Raw genomic sequence first — 21,358 nt, 5'->3', positions numbered from 1 at the left:
ATTGGAGGCCACGGAAGGAGAGTTGTATGGCATTGAAGCTTGCCTGGAGGGTTGTTAACACAGTGTCCAAAGAAGGGCCGGAAGTATACAGAATGATGTCGTCTGCGTAGAGGTGGATCAGAGACTCACCAGCAGCAAGAGCGACCTCATTGATGTATACAGAGAAGAGAGACGGTCCAAGAATTGAACCCTGTGGCACCCCCATAGAGACTGCCAGAGGTCCGGACAACAGACCCTCCGATTTGACACACTGAACTCTATCAGAGAAGTAGTTGGTGAACCAGGCGAGGCAATCATTTGAGAAACCAAGGCTGTTGAGTCTGCCGATGAGGATGTGGTGATTGACAGAGTCGAAAGCCTTGGCCAGATCAATGAATACGGCTGCACAGTAATGTTTCTTATTGATGGCGGTTAAGATATCGTTTAGGACCTTGAGCGTGGCTGAGGTGCACCCATGACCAGCTCTGAAACCAGATTGCATAGCAGAGAAGGTATGGTGAGATTCGAAATGGTCGGTAATCTGTTTGTTGACTTGGCTTTCAAAGACCTTAGAAAGGCATGGTAGGATAGATATAGGTCTGTAGCAGTTTGGGTCAAGAGTGTCCCCCCCTTTGAAGAGGGGGATGACCGCAGCTGCTTTCCAATCTTTGGGAATCTCAGACAACACGAAAGAGAGGTTGAACAGGCTAGTAATAGGGGTGGCAACAATTTTGGCAGATCATTTTAGAAAGAAAGGGTCCAGATTGTCTAGCCCGGCTGATTTGTAGGGGTCCAGATTTTGCAGCTCTTTCAGAACATCAGCTGAATGGATTTGGGAGAAGGAGAAATGGGGAAGGCTTGGGCGAGTTGCTGTTGGGGGTGCAGTGCTGTTGACAGGGGTAGGAGTAGCCAGGTGGAAAGCATGGCCAGCCGTAGAAAAATGCTTATTGAAATTCTCAATTATGGTGGATTTATCAGTGGTGACAGTGTTTCCTATCTTCAGTGCAGTGGGCAGCTGGGAGGAGGTGTTCTTATTCTCCATGGACTTTACAGTGTCCCAGAACTTTTTTGAGTTAGTGTTGCAAGAAGCAAATTTCTGCTTGAAAAAGCTAGCCTTGGCTTTTCTAACTGCCTGTGTATAATGGTTTCTAGCTTCCCTGAACAGCTGCATATCACGGGGGCTGTTCGATGCTAATGCAGAACGCCATAGGATGTTTTTGTGTTGGTTAAGGGCAGTCAGGTCTGGGGAGAACCAAGGGCTATATCTGTTCCTGGTTCTAAATTTCTTGAATGGGGCATGTTTATTTAAGATGGTTAGGAAGGCATTTTAAAAAAAATATCCAGGCATCCTCTACTGACGGGATGAGGTCAATATCCTTCCAGGATACCCCGGCCAGGTCGATTAGAAAGGCCTGCTCGCTGAAGTGTTTCAGGGAGCGTTTTACAGTGATGAGAGGAGGTCGTTTGACCGCTGACCCATTACGGATGCAGGCAATGAGGCAGTGATCGCTGAGATCTTGGTTGAAGACAGCAGAGGTGTATTTAGAGGGGAAGTTGGTTAGGATGATATCTATGAGGGTGCCCGTGTTTAAGGCTTTGGGGAGGTACCTGGTAGGTTCATTGATAATTTGTGTGAGATTGAGGGCATCAAGTTTAGATTGTAGGATGGCTGGGGTGTTAAGCATGTTCCAGTTTAGGTCGCCTAGCAGCACGAGCTCTGAAGATAGATGGAGGGCAATCAGTTCACATATGGTGTCCAGAGCACAGCTGGGGGCAGAGGGTGGTCTATAGCAGGCGGCAACGGTGAGAGACTTGTTTTTAGAGAGGTGAATTTTTAAAAGTAGAAGTTCAAATTGTTTGGGTACAGACCTGGATAGTAGGACAGAACTCTGCAGGCTATCTTTGCAGTAGATTGCAACACCGCCCCCTTTGGCAGTTCTATCTTGTCTGAAAATGTTGTAGTTTGGAATTAAAATGTCTGAATTTTTGGTGGTCTTCCTAAGCCAGGATTCAGACACAGCTAGAACATCCGGGTTGGCAGAGTGTGCTAAAGCAGTGAATAGAACAAACTTAGGGAGGAGGCTTCTAATGTTAACATGCATGAAACCAAGGCTATTACGGTTACAGAAGTCGTCAAAAGTGAGCGCCTGGGGAATAGGAGTGGAGCTAGGCACTGCAGGGCCTGGATTCACCTCTACATCGCCAGAGGAACATAGGAGGAGTAGAATAAGGGTGCGGCTAAAAGCAATAAGAATTGGTCGCCTAGAACGTCTGGAACAGAGAGTAAAAGGAGGTTTCTGGGGGCGATAAAATAGCATCAAGGTATAATGTACAGACAAAGGTAAGGTAGGATGTGAATACAGTGGAGGTAAACCTAGGTATTGAGTGATGAAGAGAGAGATATTGTCTCTAGAAACATCATTGAAACCAGGAGATGTCATTGCATGTGTGGGTGGTGGAACTAATAGGTTGGATAAGGTATAGTGAGCAGGACTAGAGGCTCTACAGTGAAATAAGCCAATAAACACTAACCCGAACAGCAATGGACAAGACATATTGACATTAAGGAGAGGCATGCTTAGTCGAGTGATCAAAAGGGTCCAGTGAGTGGAGAGGTTGGTTGAGGGTCATGGCGATTTAGACAGCTAGCCAGGTCATCGGTAGCAAGCTAGCATAGGATGGAGTCTGTTGTTAGCCACCTCTTGCGTTCGGTCAGTAGATTAGTGGGGTTCCGTGTGGTAGAGGGGATTAATCCAAATCACACAACAACAACAAAAATAAGAACAATAGATATAGTTATAGAGGCCCGAGAAGAAAACATAATAATAATAAAAATAAATAAATTGTCCGATTGTCTATTCAGATAGCAGCCGGTAAGACAGCTAACGGTTAGCGGGCCGCAGATGGGCGTTCAGGTAACGTCGCGACGGAGGAGCCAGCCGGATCTCCTTCAGGTAGATAACGTCGGCAGTCCAGTTGTGAAGGCCCGGTGGGGCTCCGCGTAGGCAGCAAAACGGGTCCGGATAGGTGACCGCAGCCCAGGAGTGAACGATGGAACTCAGGAGTGATTGACAACCGATGCTTGCTCCGGAATCGACGAAAGCCGATTGTCACACGGATAGCAGCTAGCTAGCTGTGAGATCCGGGCATGAATGTCCAGAGAGCAGTCGAAATCCAGGGACATGGAGAGAAAAATTGGTCTGCGCCGTACAAAACTGGCGATAGATTTTCAATAGATTTTTGAGCCAAAGGATAGCCGATGACCACAAACCGTGGTTAGCTGAATACTAACGATTTGCCAGTAAAGAAGCTAACTAGCTTCTGATAAGCTTCTGGATTAGCTTCTGGGCTAGCTCCTGGCTAGCTTCTGGCTAGTTTCTGGCTAGCTTCTTGGAGTTTCTGGCTAGCTTCTTGGAGGATTACAGATCTGAGGTAAATAATACTTTTATATAAATATAAATTGGTGAGGCGGGTTGCAGGAGAGTGTTTTGAAGATGAGTTGATGGAAAATAAAAATAAAATGTATGTGAAAAAAGTTGTAAATATATATATATACAGGACACGACAAGACGAGGACAAAAGACGTCTGAACTGCTATGCGATCTTGGAGAGTCATTCTTTAATGGGCTGCCGGTAATAATCCAGTCATTCTTTAATGTGCTGCCGGTAATAATCCAGTCGTTCTTTAATGGGCTGCCGGTAATAATCCAGTCATTCTTTAATGGGCTGCCGGTAATAATCCAGTCGTTCTTTAATGGGCTGCCGGTAATAATCCAGTCGTTCTTTAATGGGCTGCCGGTAATAATCCACTCATTCTTTTATCTGAATCATAAAGCCCCTTGTGCTTAAGAGCCACTGGTCAATCTCACTAAAACAAAGGAAAATGAAGAAAGGCTCATTGTCATTTCAAGCCATACATCTTGGGGTTTTGATATCAATATAAAATGTGGCTATCAAAGCTTCTCTTTTATTTGATTTCTCATCATTTATTTATTGTTTGCTCATTTTTCCCGTAGTCCCTTTGCTGTATGAGTTTTAGACTGTTGACGTATCATTCTCTTAATGACTTTTTATTCCGAGAATAGATTGTATTAGGAGAGAAAACCATTTAAATGAAGGATGTATCAACAATAGTACAAAGACCAAGGTAAAAGACACAGGGATTCTGAGCATGAACGAAGGATTGCAGAGTTCCTGGCAAGGTGTCTGAATGTCTGACGTGATCTTTAACATCATCTATCTCTGAAGAGAGCTACAAAGTCAAAATATGAAGGAGCTAGCTTTTCTGATTGAAAAGTCACCTGATCTGTCATCTTCGAAACCCAGAACTAAAATGTTGTGTAATTGCATCAGATGCTCGATTAAGTTCTGGGGGGAAACGTGTTAGAAAATAAACTAAAACGAGGAGCGGAAACAGGGCGGTAGCTCCTCCCCCCTCACTTTGCAAGTTACAGGCAAGTCTATGGCCCAATTGTCCCCTCCCCTTCCGAAATCGTGATTCGTCCAAATGATCAGTGGCAAAAAAAATGCACCAGTTAGTCGTCGCATCCCACAGTCTATTGACAGATGCTACAATACTATTTAATGTACGTGCGTCTGTCCAGAAGAGATGACCTACTCTGTAATCTCACTTTGTAAAGAATAACAGAGCTCTTCATTCAGATGTTCCTAGACATTGAATAGCAGTAAAGGGTGGGTGGCTATCAGCCTTATTGGTGCAGTAGTATTACATGACTGAATCCACTGAGAGTTGGAACCTGCTTCCTGTATGTCCCTGTCATTGACAGGCATTCCATTCAACCTGCACCCAGATAAAAGAGCCAGTGAGCATACCCTTAACCTCCTAGCCTTCTGCTTTTAGCCTTTCCTTCTCACCATTCCCCTTTCTCTTGGTCAACCGTTCTCTCTTTTTTTTATCCCTTTTCTTCACTCAACCCTCATTTCCTCTCAGGCTCCTCCTGTCAGACTAACAAACTATTGGCTTTCCCTCTGAGGCCTGGGAGAGAGCTGGCAGACTGGAGGAGAGCCTGTGGCCCAGGGGTACCACCAGGAGGGCAGAATGAAGAGGGGGGGGGGGGCTGAGGGGGCCAGACGGGGAGGCTGGTTGTTACAGCAGATTGATAGCAATAGTAGTGTGCCCCGTGGAGCCTGAGCCTGGCTGTGTGTAAACAAAGCGGAAGGCTCATCTACCCACAGCGGCCATTACGGCAGCTCTCAGCGTGCCGCACAGCACATCTGCCCAAGCAGGGAGCCATCACTCTCTCTTCATGGCACAGTGCACATAGCATTTGTATTCAGCAAGACTGCTAATGTTGAGCAGCAGAGCATCTTACAGCTGTCGAGCTCAGACAGGCAAGGTGCTGCGACATAAAAGCATTGTGCACATATTCAATAGTGAGCAGAACAAAATTAGTGTCATCCATGTTGGGTGGATTGTTGGAAGTTTTCCAGTGTAAGCTTTCGTTAGTTTCATGCCAGGTAGCTGTGTAGATAGTTGGAGAGAGGGGCAGGAGAAAGAGGCAGGGGAGGTGTCACTTTTTCTCTCTCTCCTGCAGTGAGTCTGTCAGGTCCAGAGGTCTCACGCTACACTCCCCTCCACAGTTCTACAGTCACACATCGCCATCTAGTGGAAATTTATATTATCTCAAATGCACAATTGATTTTATTTAGTGTGCTGTGCTATATCACATTCTACATGCCATACTACAGTACATTGTTGTGCCGTTAATACATTTCCCACAGGAACTGCTGCTGTCTCACCAGGGGGCACTTCCGATGCAGCACTCTGCTGGCTGGCTGGCTCTAGGCACAGTTCCTCAACCAGAAAGACAATTTCTAGTACTCTCAGTGTGTGTGTGTGTGTGTGTGTGTGTGTGTGTGTGTGTGTGTGTGTGTGTGTGTGTGTGTGTGTGTTGCCTAGAACCACTATGCCTATGTGCCAGTGTGAATAGCTGTGCCATCTGAAATGAACACCGTTGTGTTTGTGTTTTGCAGGAGCTGCCAGAGTATGACTAGCCTGTTCAGTAACACCGTGTCCCCAGCCAAAGATGGCTGCTCCTCTCTGCCCTGCCGACCCAGCAACCTCAACAAACCTCCTCTCCGTGCCCTCTACGACCTTCTCATCGCACCCATGGAAGGGGTGAGCATATGACCTGTGTGTGTGTGTGTGTGTGTGTGTGTGTGTGTGTGTGTGTGTGTGTGTGTGTGTGTGTGTGTGTGTGTGTGTGTGTGTGTGTGTGTGCATTTGATAGAGAGGGGCGGAGGAAAGACAGAGAGAGAAAGTGTTTATACTATAGTAAGTCCAATATCAATACCACTCATCACTCCCTGTCTCTGTTTGTCCAGGGCCTGATGCATTCCAGTGGTCCCGTGGGTAGACACAGACAGCTGATATTGGTATTGGAGGGGGAGTTGTACCTCATCCCCTTCGCCCTGCTGAAGGGCAGCTCCTCTAATGAGTACCTGTATGAACGCTTCAGCCTCATCGCCGTGCCCTCCATCCAGGGTCTGGGAATCAGCTCCAAGGTCAGAATCCTTGGCTTTTGTTTGAATGCCATCACTTCTTTTATTGCTGTTACTACCACTGTCAAGCCCCTGTTACATTCTATCATCGTCATCATTGGCCTTTCTCAATGTGTCCTCAGGGTCATTCTCGGCGGGCGGGGCCGGCTTCCTGTGGTGGCGTGTCCATGGCAGCTGTGGTGGGTAACCCTCGTCTGCCGTCCTCTGTGATGGACCGCTGGCTGTGGGGGCCCATGCCCTCGGCCGAAGAGGAGGCTCTCATGGTGTCTGAGCTGCTGGGCTGCCATCCACTGGCTGGATCCTCTGCCACCAAGGAGAGGGTGATGAGTGCCCTCACCCAAGCCGAGTGTGCCCACTTCGCTACCCACATCTCCTGGAAGCTGGCCGCCCTGGTGCTCACACCCAACCCAGAGAGCATACCCGGCGGGGCAGGGGCAGGTGTGGGGACTGGAGGGAGAGGGGCAGGGGGTGGGAAGAGAGGCAGTGGAGGCAAGGGCAGGAAGGGCTCGTTTGGGAGCAGCTACACCATCCCAGAGAGCCTGCACCTGCAGGATGATGGGAGCGATGCGGAGAGTATCTGTGACAGCCCTCCCCTGCAGGAGTTCCTGCTCACCGCTGCTGATATACTGGACCTGAGGCTGCCTGTCAAACTGGTGGTGCTGGGGTGAGTGGACCAGGAGAGGGGCGGCTGGCCTAATGTGGAACACCTCTGATTTCAAGTGGTCCTGGAGAGGGGGGAACCGGATTCTATAACAAAATGTCCACTCTGTTATCCACTGATAGTTATGTAGTTATGCTGTGGTAGATAAAGATATAGTTGACAGAGCAGTAGTCTCGTATTGGTGATAGAGGGTTATGAAACCAGGTGGTGGTGGTGGTGGTGGTGGTGTGTGTGTGTGTGTGTGTGTGTGTGTGTGCGTGTGTGCGTGTGTGTGTGTATCTTATCTACAGCTCATACCAGGAGTCCAGCAGTAAGGTGACAGCAGACGGTGTGGTAGGTCTGACCAGGGCCTTCCTGGCTGCTGGGGCCCAGTGTGTCCTGGTGTCTCTGTGGCCTGTTCCTGTGTCAGCCTCCAAAGTGTTTGTCCATGCCTTTTACACCGCTCTGCTCAACGGGACCAAGGCCAGCGCTGCCCTCGCAGACGCCATGAAGACTGTCCAGAGCAGCAAGCAGTACTCCCACCCCTCCAACTGGGCAGGTTAGAGACATTCTACTTCCACACACTCAGTACTCCCACCCCTCCAACTGGGCAGGTTAGAGACATTCTACTTCCACACACTCAGTACTCCCACCCCTCCAACTGGGCAGGTTAGAGACATTCTACTTCCACACACTCAGTACTCCCACCCCTCCAACTGGGCAGGTTAGGGACATTCTACCTACTTCCACACAATCAGATTGGCTTGGTTTGTCACCTCCAACTGAGTAGATCCCAGTTCACCCATGTTCCCAATTGTGTCATAATTACTTTCTGTTTACCCAACTGGACTCTCACTGTCTGCATCTCTCTTTTCCTCTCCTTCTTGTTGATATTGTGGGTGTGTCTGTCCAGGCTACATGCTGATTGGTAATGATGTGAAGCTGAACAGCCCCTCGTCCCTGATTGGCCAGGCACTAGCAGAGATCCTACAGTATCCAGAGAGAGCACGGGATGCTCTGCGGGTCTTACTGCACCTTGTGAGGGTCAAATACACACACACACACACACACACACACACACACACACACACACACACACACACACACACACACACACACTTACATTAGTCTAAATATCCCTGTCCCCACCAGGTGGAGAAGTCTCTCCAGAGGATTCAGAACGGCCAGCGTAACTCCATGTACACGTCCCAGCAGAGTGTGGAGAACAAGGTGGGGGGCGTCCCAGGCTGGCATGCCCTGCTGACCGCTGTGGGCTTCCGCCTGGACTCGGCTGGCACCGGCATCCCTGCTGCTGTCTTCTTCCCTACAGCAGACCCTGGAGACAGGCTGCAGCAGTGTAGCACCACCCTGCAGTCAATACTTGGTAGGCACTGGGCCTTGGCAGGAGGACATGGGACTGGGGATAGGACAGTGAGATGGAGAACAGCTCCAAACATGAACTGGGCCTCCATCTTTCTGCTATAGAATATCAAAAGTTACAATACTGCTTATCAGGTGGCTTTGTGTGCTTTTTACCAACACACAGATAGAATAACCAGATAGAATTACTCTTCTACTGAATGTATGGTATATTAAATGCAGCTTGAAAGAATGCTGAATAATGAACCATGTGCTTTAATCTTGTCTCCCAGGTCTACCGCCCCCAGCTCTCCAAGCCCTGTGTAAACTCATCACCGCCTCCGAGGCAGGAGAGCAGCTCATCAACCGGGTAGGCCCCAGCACCACAGCAGCACAGTGTTACTGCTCACCACTGGAGTGTAGCATTTAGTGTCTTGCAACTCCAAAGAGGGAGACATTGTGTGTTATGAAGGAAACAGAAACCTGACTCTTCCCATTATCTGAGCCGCTGGGGACTTACTTCATTTTTTTATATATATATATATATTTTTTATTTAACTTTTATTTAACCAGACAAGTCAGTTAAGAACAAATTCTTAATTACAATGACGGAAAATTGTGCGCCGCCCTATGGGACTCCCAATCACGGCCGGATGTTATACAGCCTGGATTCAAACCAGGGACTGTAGGGACGCCTCTTGCACTGAGATGCAATGTTCCTGTGTTTTGTACCATATTGTACAACAGCTGATGTCTAGATTTTTGTTTTTCATTCTTTATGAGGTATCACTGACTGAATTATCGCTGTGAATCATTGTAATGTTTGTCTATGTGTCAATTGTTTCCTTAAGGGATGGGTTGCCAACTGGAGATTTGACACTAAAATACAATTTCATTAATTCATTATTTCATTCAATCATTCATTCATGAATTAATTCAACAAAGAGAGTCCCAAACCTCTCTGCCAATAACAACTAGTTTTAAGTTTACCCCTACCCACTCAGACCACTCCAACACAGTCCTAGCTTGCTTGAGAAATAAACTCAGCAAAAAAAGAAACGTCCTCTCACTGTCAACCGCGTTTATTTTCAGCAAACTTAACATGTGTAAATATTTGTATGAACATAACAAGATGCAACAACTGAGACATAAACTGAACAAGTTCCACAGACATGTGACTAACAGAAATGGAATAATCTGTCCCTGAACAAAGGGGTGTCAAAATCAAAAGTAACAGTATCTGGTGTGGCCACCAGCTGCATTGAGTACTGCAGTGCAGCTCCTCCTCATGGACTGCACCAGATTTGCCAGTTCTTGCTGTGAGATGTTACCCCACTCTTCCACCAAGGCACCTGCAAGTTCCCGGACATTTCTGGGGGAAATGGCCCTAGCCCTCACCCTCCGATCCAACAGACGTGCTCAATGGGATTGAGATCTGGGCTCTTCGCTGGCCATGGCAGAACACTGACATTACTGTCTTGCAGGGAATCACGCACAGAACGAGCAGTATGGCTGGTGGCATTGTCATGCTGGAGGGTCATGTCAGGATGACCCTGCAGGAAGGGCACCACATGAGGGAGGAGGATGTCTTCCCTGTAAAGCAACAGCGTTGAGATTGCCTGCAATGACAACAAGCTCAGTCCAATGATGCTGTGACACACCGTCCCAGACCATGACGGACCCTCCACCTCCAAATCGATCTCGCTCCAGAGTAAAGGCCTAGGTGTAACGCTCATTCCTTCGACGATAAACGCAAATCCGACCATCATCCCTGGTGAGACAAAACCGCGACTCGTCAGTGAAGAGCACTTTTTTTCAGTCCTGTCTGGTCCAGCGAAGGTGGGTTTGTGCCCATAGGTGACGTTGTTGCCAGTGATGTCTGGTGAGGACCTGCCTTTACAACAGGCCTACAAGCCCCCAGTCCAGCCTCTCTCAGCCTATTGTGGACTGTCTGAGCACTGATGGAGGGATTGTGCGTTCCTGGTGTAACTCGGGCAGTTGTTGTTGCCATCCATCCAGAAAGGGATTTGGGCTTTTGTTTCAACATTGGTGGTGACCATAACATTTGAAACATTCCAACCATGTATACATGAGGTATTCCTGACATCACACCGCATAGGCAACTATGCATGGTGATTCAATGGTTTTGTGTAATATGTGTCTAATGTATGACACATTACCCATCAGTTGTGTTTTTCTGTTTCCCTGTGTGCCCTTTGTCCCCATTGGACCTGGTCTCCTCTGCTCTTTGTGAATGGCCTGTCATGTATGCATGCACTAAAAGCCTCTTCTCTCTCTCCTGCCCCTGTCTCTAACTTGCGGTCTGAAGGCTGTTAAAAATATGGTGGGAATGGTAAGTGTGCCTCCCCTCCCCCTCTACACCCCATCCCTCTCCATTTCACTGCTGCTTTAAACCACCTAGCACAATCCTCTTGCATCAACATTAACTGAGCAATAGATTAAATGCATGTGAAACACGCTCTGTTCTTTAGCACTTACAGTATGTACTGTATGTAGTTTTCTTGTGGTGTGATTTTCATATAAGCCCTTGGGCTTCCAATCTCAGCTTTATTTGTTTTTATCTGTATTGTTGTCTATCACTTCTTTTCTTTGGTGCAAATAAATGAAACTTCAACATGTCTCATGCAGTTCCAGTTACTGACCTCTACTAGCTCCAAGTTTATAGTGCTGTTTGGGCCAACATTCCACTGCTGGGCAGTGCAGCATTATGAGTGTTCTTGGGTTTACAACCCTGGTTCACTCAAGGTCAGGATGAAAGGATGAACATTCCATGTATAAACAAACAGAGCATGAACAGAGAAGAGAAAGGGAAGAGGGCATGTTAATCAAGTGGTGACATTACTTCAGGTCAGTTTGACAAAGGTTTCTCTGTTCCAGGCTGAATAATCCTTAAACAGTGAGGGTGAGTGTGGCCCGGGGGTCACGTGTTAAAATCCCACAGAGGAGGAGGAGATGGTTCCCTCCTAATCTAAATCACCCTGGGCCACGCTCCACAGTAAAGCTACTGTAGTTCTGATAGGCTGAAGAGCCAATCCCCTGGGAACTAACATCAACAGGGTCAAAGGGCAGAGGCAGAGTTACTAAACCTGCCAAAAATGAACATTCATCTGCCACAACAGAGATGGGCATGGTGGAAGTCATTTTATGACACTGGTGTATGGTGGAAAACAGTTGACTTGAGCACAAGCATCACACATTTGTCAGTTTTGTTCTACTTCACTACTTAAAAAGTATATCCTCTTGGTCTGTCAGTAGCAATTGATCCCATCAACAACTCAGGTCCATAAAAGTTGGTATAGACCAGTTAAAGGTATATAACTTCCTCCTTTACTCCTGTCTGACCTCCTGTATTTCTCTCCTCTTCTGTCCCTCCAGCTCCACCAGGTGCTGGTCCAGCTTCAGACAGGGGAGAAGGAGCAGGACTTCTCTCTGCTGCCCATCCAAGTGTCCATCAGTGTGCAGCTCTGGAGACTGCCAGGCTGCCATGAATTTCTGGCTGCACTAGGTGAGATACAGTATATCAATAAAATAATTATCAAATGGATATAATTTCCTAATTTGTCAGTTGTAGGAGCAGCTGTATGTGTGCTAGGCAGGTATGTGTGCTGTATGTGTGCTGTATGTGTTCTAGGCAGGTATGTGTGCTGTATGTATGCTAGGCAGGTATGAGTGCTGTATGTATGCTAAGCAGGTATGAGTGCTGTATGTATGCTAGGCAGGTATGAGTGCTGTATGTATGCTAAGCAGGTATGAGTGCTGTATGTATGCTAGGCAGGTATGAGTGCTGTATGTATGCTAAGCAGGTATGAGTGCTGTATGTATGCTAGGCAGGTATGAGTGCTGTATGTATGCTAGGCAGGTATGAGTGCTGTATGTATGCTAGGCAGGTATGAGTGCTGTATGTATGCTAGGCAGGTATGAGTGCTGTATGTATGCTAGGCAGGTATGTGTGCTGTATGTATGCTGTATGTATGCTAGGCAGGTATTTGTGCTGTATATATCCTAGTCAGGTATGTGTGCTGTATCTATGCTAGGCAGGTATGTGTGCTGTATGTATGCTAGGCAGGTATGTGTGCTGCAGGTATGTGTGCTGTATGTATGCTAGGCAGGTATGTGTGCTGTATGTGTTCTGTATGTATGTTAGACAGGTATGTGTGCTGTATGTGTGCTAGGCAGGTATGTGTGCTGTATGTGTGCTTGTCAGGTATGTGTGCTGTATGTGCTCTAGGCAGGTATGCTAGGCAGGTATGTGTGCTGTATGTATGCTAGGCAGATATGTGTGCTGTATGTGTGCTAGGTTGGTAGAGTAACTGTCCTGTGTGTGTGCAGGATTTGACCTGTGTGAGGTGGGTCAGGAGGAGGTGGTACTGAAGACGGGCAAGCAAGCCAACCGCCGCACCATGCACTTTGCCCTCCAGTCCCTTCTGGCACTGTTTGGTATGTATTGTATTTGTAGATACACAGTGATTAATGATTATAGTTGATTGATACATGATACATTAATCTATACCATAACATGTTTACCCTTACAATTATTTCCCCCTCCCCCTGGCTCTCCCCGTCTCTCCCAGACTCCACAGAGCTGCCAAAGCGTCTCAGCCTGGACAGCTCGTCCTCCCTGGAGTCTCTGGCCTCGGCCCAGTTTGTCTCCAACCCCCTACCACTGGGCTACCCCAGCCTGCCCTTCTCCCCACCCTGCCTGGACAGTCTGGCCTCAGACGCCATCTCCGTCTACAGCCTGAGCTCCGTGGCCTCCACCATGAGCTTTGCCTCCAAATCAGAGTGTGACTTCCTGGGCCATCGACAGCGTGGTGGGGCCACAGCACACTTCTCTGCCCACAAGCACCTGCACATTCCCCGCAGTCGCTCCTCTCCTCACGGGGCGGCTGCAGCAGCAGCAGGTGTGGGCCGGGGAGATGATGAGGAGTATGAAGGCTTTTCCATCATCAGCAGTGAGCCTCTGGGAAGCCACTGTGACTCCCTGCCTCTACCTCCGGGTCACGGGCAGCGCCACCTCCACCGTGGGGGGAGGGGTGTTGTCAGTAGTTCCAGCTCGGGCACTGGGCGGGGTTACCAGGTGTCTGTGTCGTCTCGAGGCAGTGTCAGCACCCCCACCTCCCCGGTCAAGACCAGCCTGGTTCCCAGCCCCAACCCTCCCCTCCAGAAGGTGCCAGGCAAGGTGAGCAGCTCAGACACAGGTGAGTCGGACCAGTCCAGCACTGAGACAGATAGCACCGTCAAGTCCCAGGAGGAGAAGACTGTCCCTCTGGACCCCCAGGAGCTGGCCCAGAAGATTCTGGAGGAGACCCAGAGCCACCTGCGGGCGGTGGGGAGTTTACAACGGGCTGGGGCTGAGGGGACTGCAGCTGGAGCTACCTCAGCCAGGAGCTCTGCCTTCCGCTCCTCAGAGACCAGCGCCTTCAGCCGCCCCAGCAGCAGCGCCAGTGTCCGTGTCCAGTCCTCCCCACGACCCAAACCTCCCTCCCGCTCTTCCTCCCTGCAGAAGATCAGCTCTGGTTACAACAGCCCTGCAGCCTCGGAGACCTCTCTAAAGGATGGCAGTCACCCCTCCCCTACCCTGGACAGCCACGCCCAGTTCAAACTCAAATACCCCAGCTCCCCCTATAGTGGTCACATCTCCCGCTCTCCCAGTAACGTGTCCCCCAGCTCTGGCCACCAGTCCCCGGCTTGCAGTGCCCCATCCCCAGCTCTCTCCTACTCCTCCACGGGCTCTGCCTGCTCCAGCCCTGCCGATGCCCCAGACCTGGACCGCCTCAGGAGGGGCGTCATCGATGAGAAGGTTGTGGCCATCCACAACCTGAAGACATTCTGGGCCAACACAGCATCCCAGCAACAGCAGCAGCATCTGGGTCCAGTCCGGGCTCTCCGTAGCGCCCCAGGACCCCTGGTCTCTGCCAAGAGAGATGTGCTGAGCCTTCTGAACCTCTCCCCACGACACTGCTCCCCCAGCGACGCCCAAGACAGCCTGGAGCTGCGGGAGCTGGGGCTGCAGTCGTTGGACAGGGGCAACAAGAATCCTTCCAATGGACACAACCCCAGAAAGATGGCCCCCTCGCCCTCTATTTCCACTAGCAGCAGCCCTGGTCCTCGCTCTATCAGACTACCTGCCGGCAATGGATACAAGTTCCTCTCCCCTGGCAGGTTTTTCCCATCCTCCAAATGCTGAGACACTTTAAATGTCCTCTTTCCTGTATTTTGCCTACCACTTGTTATCCTTTGTACTGGGGGAGTTGGGCACTTTCTGGAGGGTCACTATTGGCCCACCGAACTTGATTGACAATGAAAAGTACATAATCAGCCAATGAGAGTGATCCCTCAGAGGCTCATGAATGCTTAGAAAGTGTCTCGTCATTGTACCCATAACACTGTCAATGGCAATGAGAAATACTCAAAGACCTGATACTGTGTTTGTTTGTGTGTGTGTGTCAGGTAGACTTCAATGCCAATCGGTATTTCCTCCAAAAAATGTGCTATTTGTGTGGGCCAAGATGAAACCGCTCCAACTGGTCTCCTCCATTCTATTTTTGTTTCAATTTAATGATTATTGTTATTATTATTGTTTGTTATTAATATTAATATTATTATAATTATTATTGTTTTGTAAATTAAATCCATTGTTTCACAATCAGTATTAAGTGTTTTTATATTATAAAAAAAGTTAACAAAATTGTACCATGTAAAGATGGATAAATAAAAAAAATAAAAAATATTACATATTTTTTATTGAAATTGAAACTGGCATTTTGCCTGATTTCTTTGTGAATTGAGTGTCTGCTCCACAGCATGGATTCCCTTGCTATTCAATGTTAAGTACCATGTATGACTTTTTTGTCCATGATTTTGGAAATTAAACAAGGAAGTGTCATGACAACCATCTCTGTCATTTATCAGTAAACCTGTTTCAATAAAAATCATGTTTGCTTTCTAATATTTTAGCCTTATTTTATTGCGTTGACGATTTAGCATGCTTATGAAAATGCTGTATCACTGCATTAATGACTTTGGAAAAATCTTGTGACCACAATACACAGATTACTGTGAACAGTGCAATTACACATCAGAGTAGAAGTGCTCATCGAGATATTGTAACATGAACACATTAATGGTAAGTTGCTTTGGATAAGAGTGTCTGCTAAATAACTAAAATGTTAGTGTAAAATTTGTGCTGATCTAGCATCAGGTCCTCCCTCTACATGTAATCTTAATAATTAAGCTCTAAAACTGATCCTAGATCAGCACTCGTACTCTGAGACGTTTTATGAATACAGGCCCTGTGCTCCAGTGACGTGTGGTGAGGTCGGTGGCTGGGTAGGCATGGGCTATTATTACAAATAAACCTTAATGAAGCTCAAGTTCACCATACAACAGATACAGTTGAAGTCGGAAGTTTACATACACTTAAGGTTGAAGTCATTAAAACTCGCTTTTCAACCATTCCACAAATTTCTTGTTAACAAACTATAGTTTTGGCAAATCGGTTAGGACATCTACTTTGTGAATGACACAAGTAATTTTTCCAACAATTGTTTACAGACAGATTACTTCATTTATAATTCACTGAATTACAATTCCAGTGGGTCAGAAGTTTACATACACTAAGTTGACTGTGCCTTAGAAACAGCTTGGAAAATTCCAGAAAATTATGTCATGGCTTTAGAAGCTTCTCATGGGCTAATTTAAATCATTTGAGTCAATTGGAGGTGTACCTGTGGATGTATTTCAAGGCCTACCTTCAAACTCTGTGACTTTGCTTGAAAATCAAAAGAAATCAGCCAAGACCTCAAGAAAAAAATGGGAGACCTCCACAAGTCTAGTTCATCCTTGGGAGCAAGTTCAAATGCCATGTTCATCTGTACAAACAATAGTACGCAAGTATAAACACCATGGGACCATGCAGCCGTCATGCCGCTCAGGAAGGAGACGCGTTCTGACTCCTAGAGATGAGCGTACCTTGGTGCGAAAAGTGCAAATCAATCCCAGAACAACAGCAAAGGACCTTGTGAAGATGCTGGAGGAAACCGGTACAAAAGTATCTATGTCCACAGTAAAACGAGTTCTATATCGACATAACCTGAAAGGCCACTCAGCAAGGAAGACGCCACTGCTCAAAAACTGCCATAAAAAAGCCAGACTATGGTTTGCAACTGCACACGGGGACGAATATCGTACTTTCTGGAGAAATGTCCTCTGGTCTGATGAAACAAAAATAGAACTGTTTGGCCATAATGACCATCGTTATGCTTGGAGGAAAAAGGGGGAGGCTTGCAAGCCAAACAACATCATCCCAAGTGTGGAGCAGGGGGGTGGCAGCATCATGTTGTGTGGGTGCTTTGCTGCAGGAGGGACTGGTGCACTTCACAAAATAGATGGCATCATGAGGACGGGAAATTATGTGGATATATTGAAGAAACATCTCAAGACATCAGTTAAACTTGGTCGCAAATGGGTCTTCCAAATGGACAATGACCTCAATCATTATTTCAAAGTTGTGGCTTATGGCTTATGGACAACAAAGTCAAGGTATTGGAGTGGTCATCACAAAGCCCTGACCTCAATCCCATAGAAAATTTGTGAGCAGAACTGAAAGTGTGTGCAAGCAAGGAGGCCTACAAACCTGACTCAGTTACACCAGCTCTGTCAGGAGGAATGAGCCAAAATTCACCCAACTTATTGTGGGAAGCTTGTGGAAGGCTACCCGAAACGTTTGACCCGAGTTATACAATTTAAAGGCAATGCTACCAAATACTAATTGAGTGTATGCAAACTTCTGACCCATTGGGAATGTGATGAAAGAAATAAAAGCTGAAAAAATCATTCTCTCTACTATTATTCTGACATTTCACATTCTTAAAATAAAGTGGTGATCCTAACTGACCTAAAACAGGGAATTTTTACTTGGATTAAATGTCAGGAATTGTGAAAAACTGAGTTTAAATGTATTTGGCTAGTGTATGTAAACTTCTGACTTAAACTGTATTTACAGTACCACTCAAAAGTTTTTCTACATTGTAGAATAATAGTGAAGACATTAAAACTATGACATAACACATATGGAATCATGTAGTAACCGAAAAAGTGTTAAATAAGTCATTTTTATATATAAATGTTAGATTCTTCAAAGTAACCACCCTTTGTCATGATGACAGCTTTGCACACTCTTGGCATTCTCTCAACCAGCTTCACCTGCAATGCTTTTCCAACAGTCTTGAAGGAGCTCCCACATATGCGGAGCACTTGTTGGCTGCTTTTCCTTCACTCTGCGGTCCAACTCATCCCAAACCATCTCAATTGGGTTGAGGTCGAGTTATTGTGGAGGCCAGTTCATCTGATGCAGCACTCCATCACTCTCCTTCTTGGTCAAATAGCCCCAAATAGCACACAGAGGTGTGTTTTGGGTCATTGTCCTGTTGAAAAACAAATGATAGTCCCGCTAAGCGCAAATTAGATGGGATGGCGTATCACTGCAGAATGCTGTGGTAGCCATGCTGGTTAAGTGTGCCTTGAATTCTAAATACATCACAGACAGTGTCACCAGCAAAGCACCCCCACACCATCACACCTCATCCTCTATGTTTTACGGTGGCAAACACATGCAGAGATCATCCGTTCACCTACTCTGAATTTCACAAAGATACCGTGGCTGGAACCAAAAATCTTATATTTGGACTCATCAGACCAAAAGACAGATTTCCACCGGTCTAATTCCCTTTGCTTGTGTTTCTTGGCTCAAGCGAGTCTCTTCTTCTTATTGGTGTCCTTTAGTAATGGTTTCTTTGCAGCAATTCAACCATGAAGGCCTGATTCACGCCTGACTCCTCTGAACAGTTGATGTTGAGATCTGTCTGTTACCTGAACTCTGTGATACATTTATTTGGGCTGCAATCTGAGGTGCAGTTAACTCTAATGGACTTATCCTCTGCAGTAGAGGTAACTTTGGGTCTTCCTTTCCTGTGGCAGTCCTCATGTGAGCCAGTTTCATCATAGCGCATGATGGTTTTTGCGACTGTACTAAAAGTTCCGAATTGACTGACCTTCATGTCTTAAAGTATTTGAGCTGACCTTTATCTCTTTGCTTATTTGAGCTGTTCTATGACTTGGTCTTTTACCAGATAGGGATATCTTCTGTATACATCCCCTACCTTATCACAACACAACTGATTGGCTCAAACGCATTAAGAAGGAAAGATATTCCACAAATTAACTTTAAACAAGGCTGACCTGTTAATTGAAATGCATTCCACAGGATTACCTCATGAAGCTGGTTGAGAGAATGCCAAGCATGTGCAAAGCTGTTATCAAGGCAAAGGGTGGTTACTTGAAGAATCTCAAATCTCAAATATATTTTGACATGTTTAACACTTTTTTTGGTTACTACATGATTCCATGTGTATTATTTCATAGTTTTGATGTCTTCACTATTATTCTACAATATAGAAAAAAATAAAAAAAAATAAGAAAAAACATTGAATGAGTAGGTGTGTCCAAACTTTTGACTGGTTGTAACGTCTCTCGTCTGAAGGCATGAACCAAAACGCAGCGTGGTAAGTGTTCATGATTCTTTATTACTCAAAAACACTCTAACAAAATGAAAAAACGGAACAGTTCTGTCAGGTGCAGACACTAATCAGAAAATAACTACCTAAAAAATCCAAAGGAAAAGGACAACTTATATATGATCCCCAATCAGAGACAATGATAGACAGCTTCCTCTGATTGAGAACCACACAAACATAGAAATAAAGAAACTAGAATGCCCACCCTAGTCACACCCTGGCCTAACCAAAAAAGATAATAAAAACCTCACTATGTCCAGGGCGTGACAGTAACCGACTCCGGCCGCAAAACCTGACTCTAAAGGGGAGGGTCCAGGTGGGCATCCCTTCACGGCGGCGACTCCGGTGCGGGACGTAGACCCCCCTCCGCCCGTAGATCCCTCCGCTTTGGTGGCGGCAAATTACTCGCCAGACAACTTTGACAAAATGTGAGTGACCGAGTGATTCACAAAGTTAAATCTGCTTCTGGGGAATTACTCTCTTCCCCCAAAGACATCAATGACAGATTCCGTCAGTTTTATGAGACTCTATATACATTCCTGCCCTGAACCAGGAAGATTCTAACTTCCTGAATAAGGAAATATCTCTTGAAGAAATTTGAGAAAGAATTAAATCTCTAAAGAGTGGCAAGACCCCGGGCCCAGATGGATACCCTGGTGAATTCTATAAAACATTCAGCAACATGCTCTCTCACTACCTGCACAAAATGTTGGCTCAGGCCAATGAGGATGGAGCTCTCCCATCTACTTTGGATGAGGCGTTCATTGCAGTTATACATAAGAAGGGTAATGATCCGGAAGAGGTAGGGTCATACAGACCAATATCTCTCCTTAATACAGACCAAAAGATTTTAGCAAAAACTCTGGCTAACAAGCTTAGCACTTTAATTGGCAAATTGGTCCATTCGGACCAGACCGGCTTTATCCCTAACAGAAACTCATTCTTCAATCTCAGGAGCCTCTTCAACATTATGTATGCTCAGAGGTTACCCAACGTGGACCTTGCTGTTATATCTCTTGACGCCGAAAAGGCCTTTGACCAAGTTGAGTGGCCCCATCTATTCAAGGTCCTACAGAAATGTAATATTGGAGATGGGTTCATAAATTGGATCCAGCTTTTATATAGGAACACCTGTGCGAGAATACTAACTAACCAATCATTGTCGCCCCGATTTAACCTTTATAGAGGGACAAGGCAGGGTTGTGTGCTGTCGCCTATGCTCTTTGCCCTAATTATTGAACCTCTAGCTCAGGCGATTAGATCTCATGCAGCAATACACGGCTATAATAATAAAGATACTCTAAATAAGATTTACCTATACGCAGATTACATTCTCCTCTATGTAACAGAACCCCAGGCTAGTATTCCAGCTATTCTTGATGTGATTAATTTATTTGGTACCTTCTCGGGATACAGAATAAATTGGAACAAGAGTGAATTAATGCCCATACGGTTGCAAAACACCTCCTGGCTAGAACATCTCCGGTTAAGTCATCTTCAGAAAAATGTACCTACCTAAGAATTGTAGTTACCAAACAATACTCCTTACTATTTAAAGATAATATCCCCTCTCTGATGCAAAAACTCAAGGCAAACATACAATTTTGGAGAACTCTCCCAATTTCTCTGCTCAGAAGAATTAATGCCATTAAAATGGTCTTCTTCCCACATTATGGCCAAACAGTTCTGTTTTTGTTTCATCAGACCAGAGGACATTTCTCCAAAAGGTACAATCTTTGTCCCCATGTGCAGTTGCAAACCGTTGTCTGTTTTTTTATGGCGGTTTTGGAGCAGTGACTTCTTCCTTGTTGAGCGGCCTTTCAGGTTGTGTCGATATTGTCACACCCTGACCATAGTTTGCTTTGTATGTTTCTATGTTTTGTTTGGTCAGGGTGTGATCTGAGTGGGCATTCTATGTTGTGTGTCTAGTTTGTCTGTTTCTGTGTTTGGCCTGATATGGTTCTCTATCAGAGGCAGGTGTTAGTCATTGTCTCTGATTGGGAACCATATCTAGTGTTTGGTGTTGGGGTTTGTGGGTGATTGTTCCTGTCTTTGTTACACCAGATAGGGCTGTTTTTTTTTTTTTTTTTCACTTTTTTTTTGGGGGGGGGGTATATTGTTCTATTTTCTTCTTCATTAAAGATGTATCACAATAACCACGCTGCGTTTTGGTCCGCCTCTCCTTCAACAGAAGAATCCCATTACAGATATAGGACTTGTTTTACTGTGGATATAGATACCTTTGCACCTGTTTCCTCCAGCA

At 46.2% G+C, this 21,358-nt stretch overlaps 1 protein-coding gene across 4 annotated transcripts in view; it reads left to right on the top strand.

Annotated features, from left to right (window-relative positions):
* Positions 1 to 15,472, top strand: part of LOC110535069 (tetratricopeptide repeat protein 28) — a 330,426-nt gene extending 314,954 nt beyond the window's left edge. For 3 of the 4 annotated variants that reach the window (XM_036935884.2, XM_090190663.1, XM_036935887.2), the window contains 11 exons: positions 5,974 to 6,118; positions 6,325 to 6,504; positions 6,624 to 7,165; positions 7,453 to 7,700; positions 8,055 to 8,179; positions 8,294 to 8,525; positions 8,794 to 8,870; positions 10,830 to 10,853; positions 11,897 to 12,026; positions 12,851 to 12,958; positions 13,093 to 15,472. In XM_036935884.2, the coding sequence (XP_036791779.1) occupies positions 5,974 to 6,118; positions 6,325 to 6,504; positions 6,624 to 7,165; positions 7,453 to 7,700; positions 8,055 to 8,179; positions 8,294 to 8,525; positions 8,794 to 8,870; positions 10,830 to 10,853; positions 11,897 to 12,026; positions 12,851 to 12,958; positions 13,093 to 14,708 (3,427 nt within the window). In that variant the 3' untranslated portion in view covers positions 14,709 to 15,472. The remainder of the gene's footprint in view (positions 1 to 5,973; positions 6,119 to 6,324; positions 6,505 to 6,623; positions 7,166 to 7,452; positions 7,701 to 8,054; positions 8,180 to 8,293; positions 8,526 to 8,793; positions 8,871 to 10,829; positions 10,854 to 11,896; positions 12,027 to 12,850; positions 12,959 to 13,092) is intronic. The other variant, XM_090190664.1, reaches the window with a different exon arrangement.
* Positions 15,473 to 21,358: the final 5,886 nt, after the last annotated feature.

Source organism: Oncorhynchus mykiss, chromosome 11 (genome assembly GCF_057628025.1).
Source record: "Oncorhynchus mykiss isolate SJ-2025 chromosome 11, ASM5762802v1, whole genome shotgun sequence".
In the NCBI taxonomy this organism is placed as follows: Eukaryota; Metazoa; Chordata; class Actinopteri; order Salmoniformes; family Salmonidae; genus Oncorhynchus; species Oncorhynchus mykiss.
This window is presented reverse-complemented; position numbering and strand designations above follow the sequence as displayed.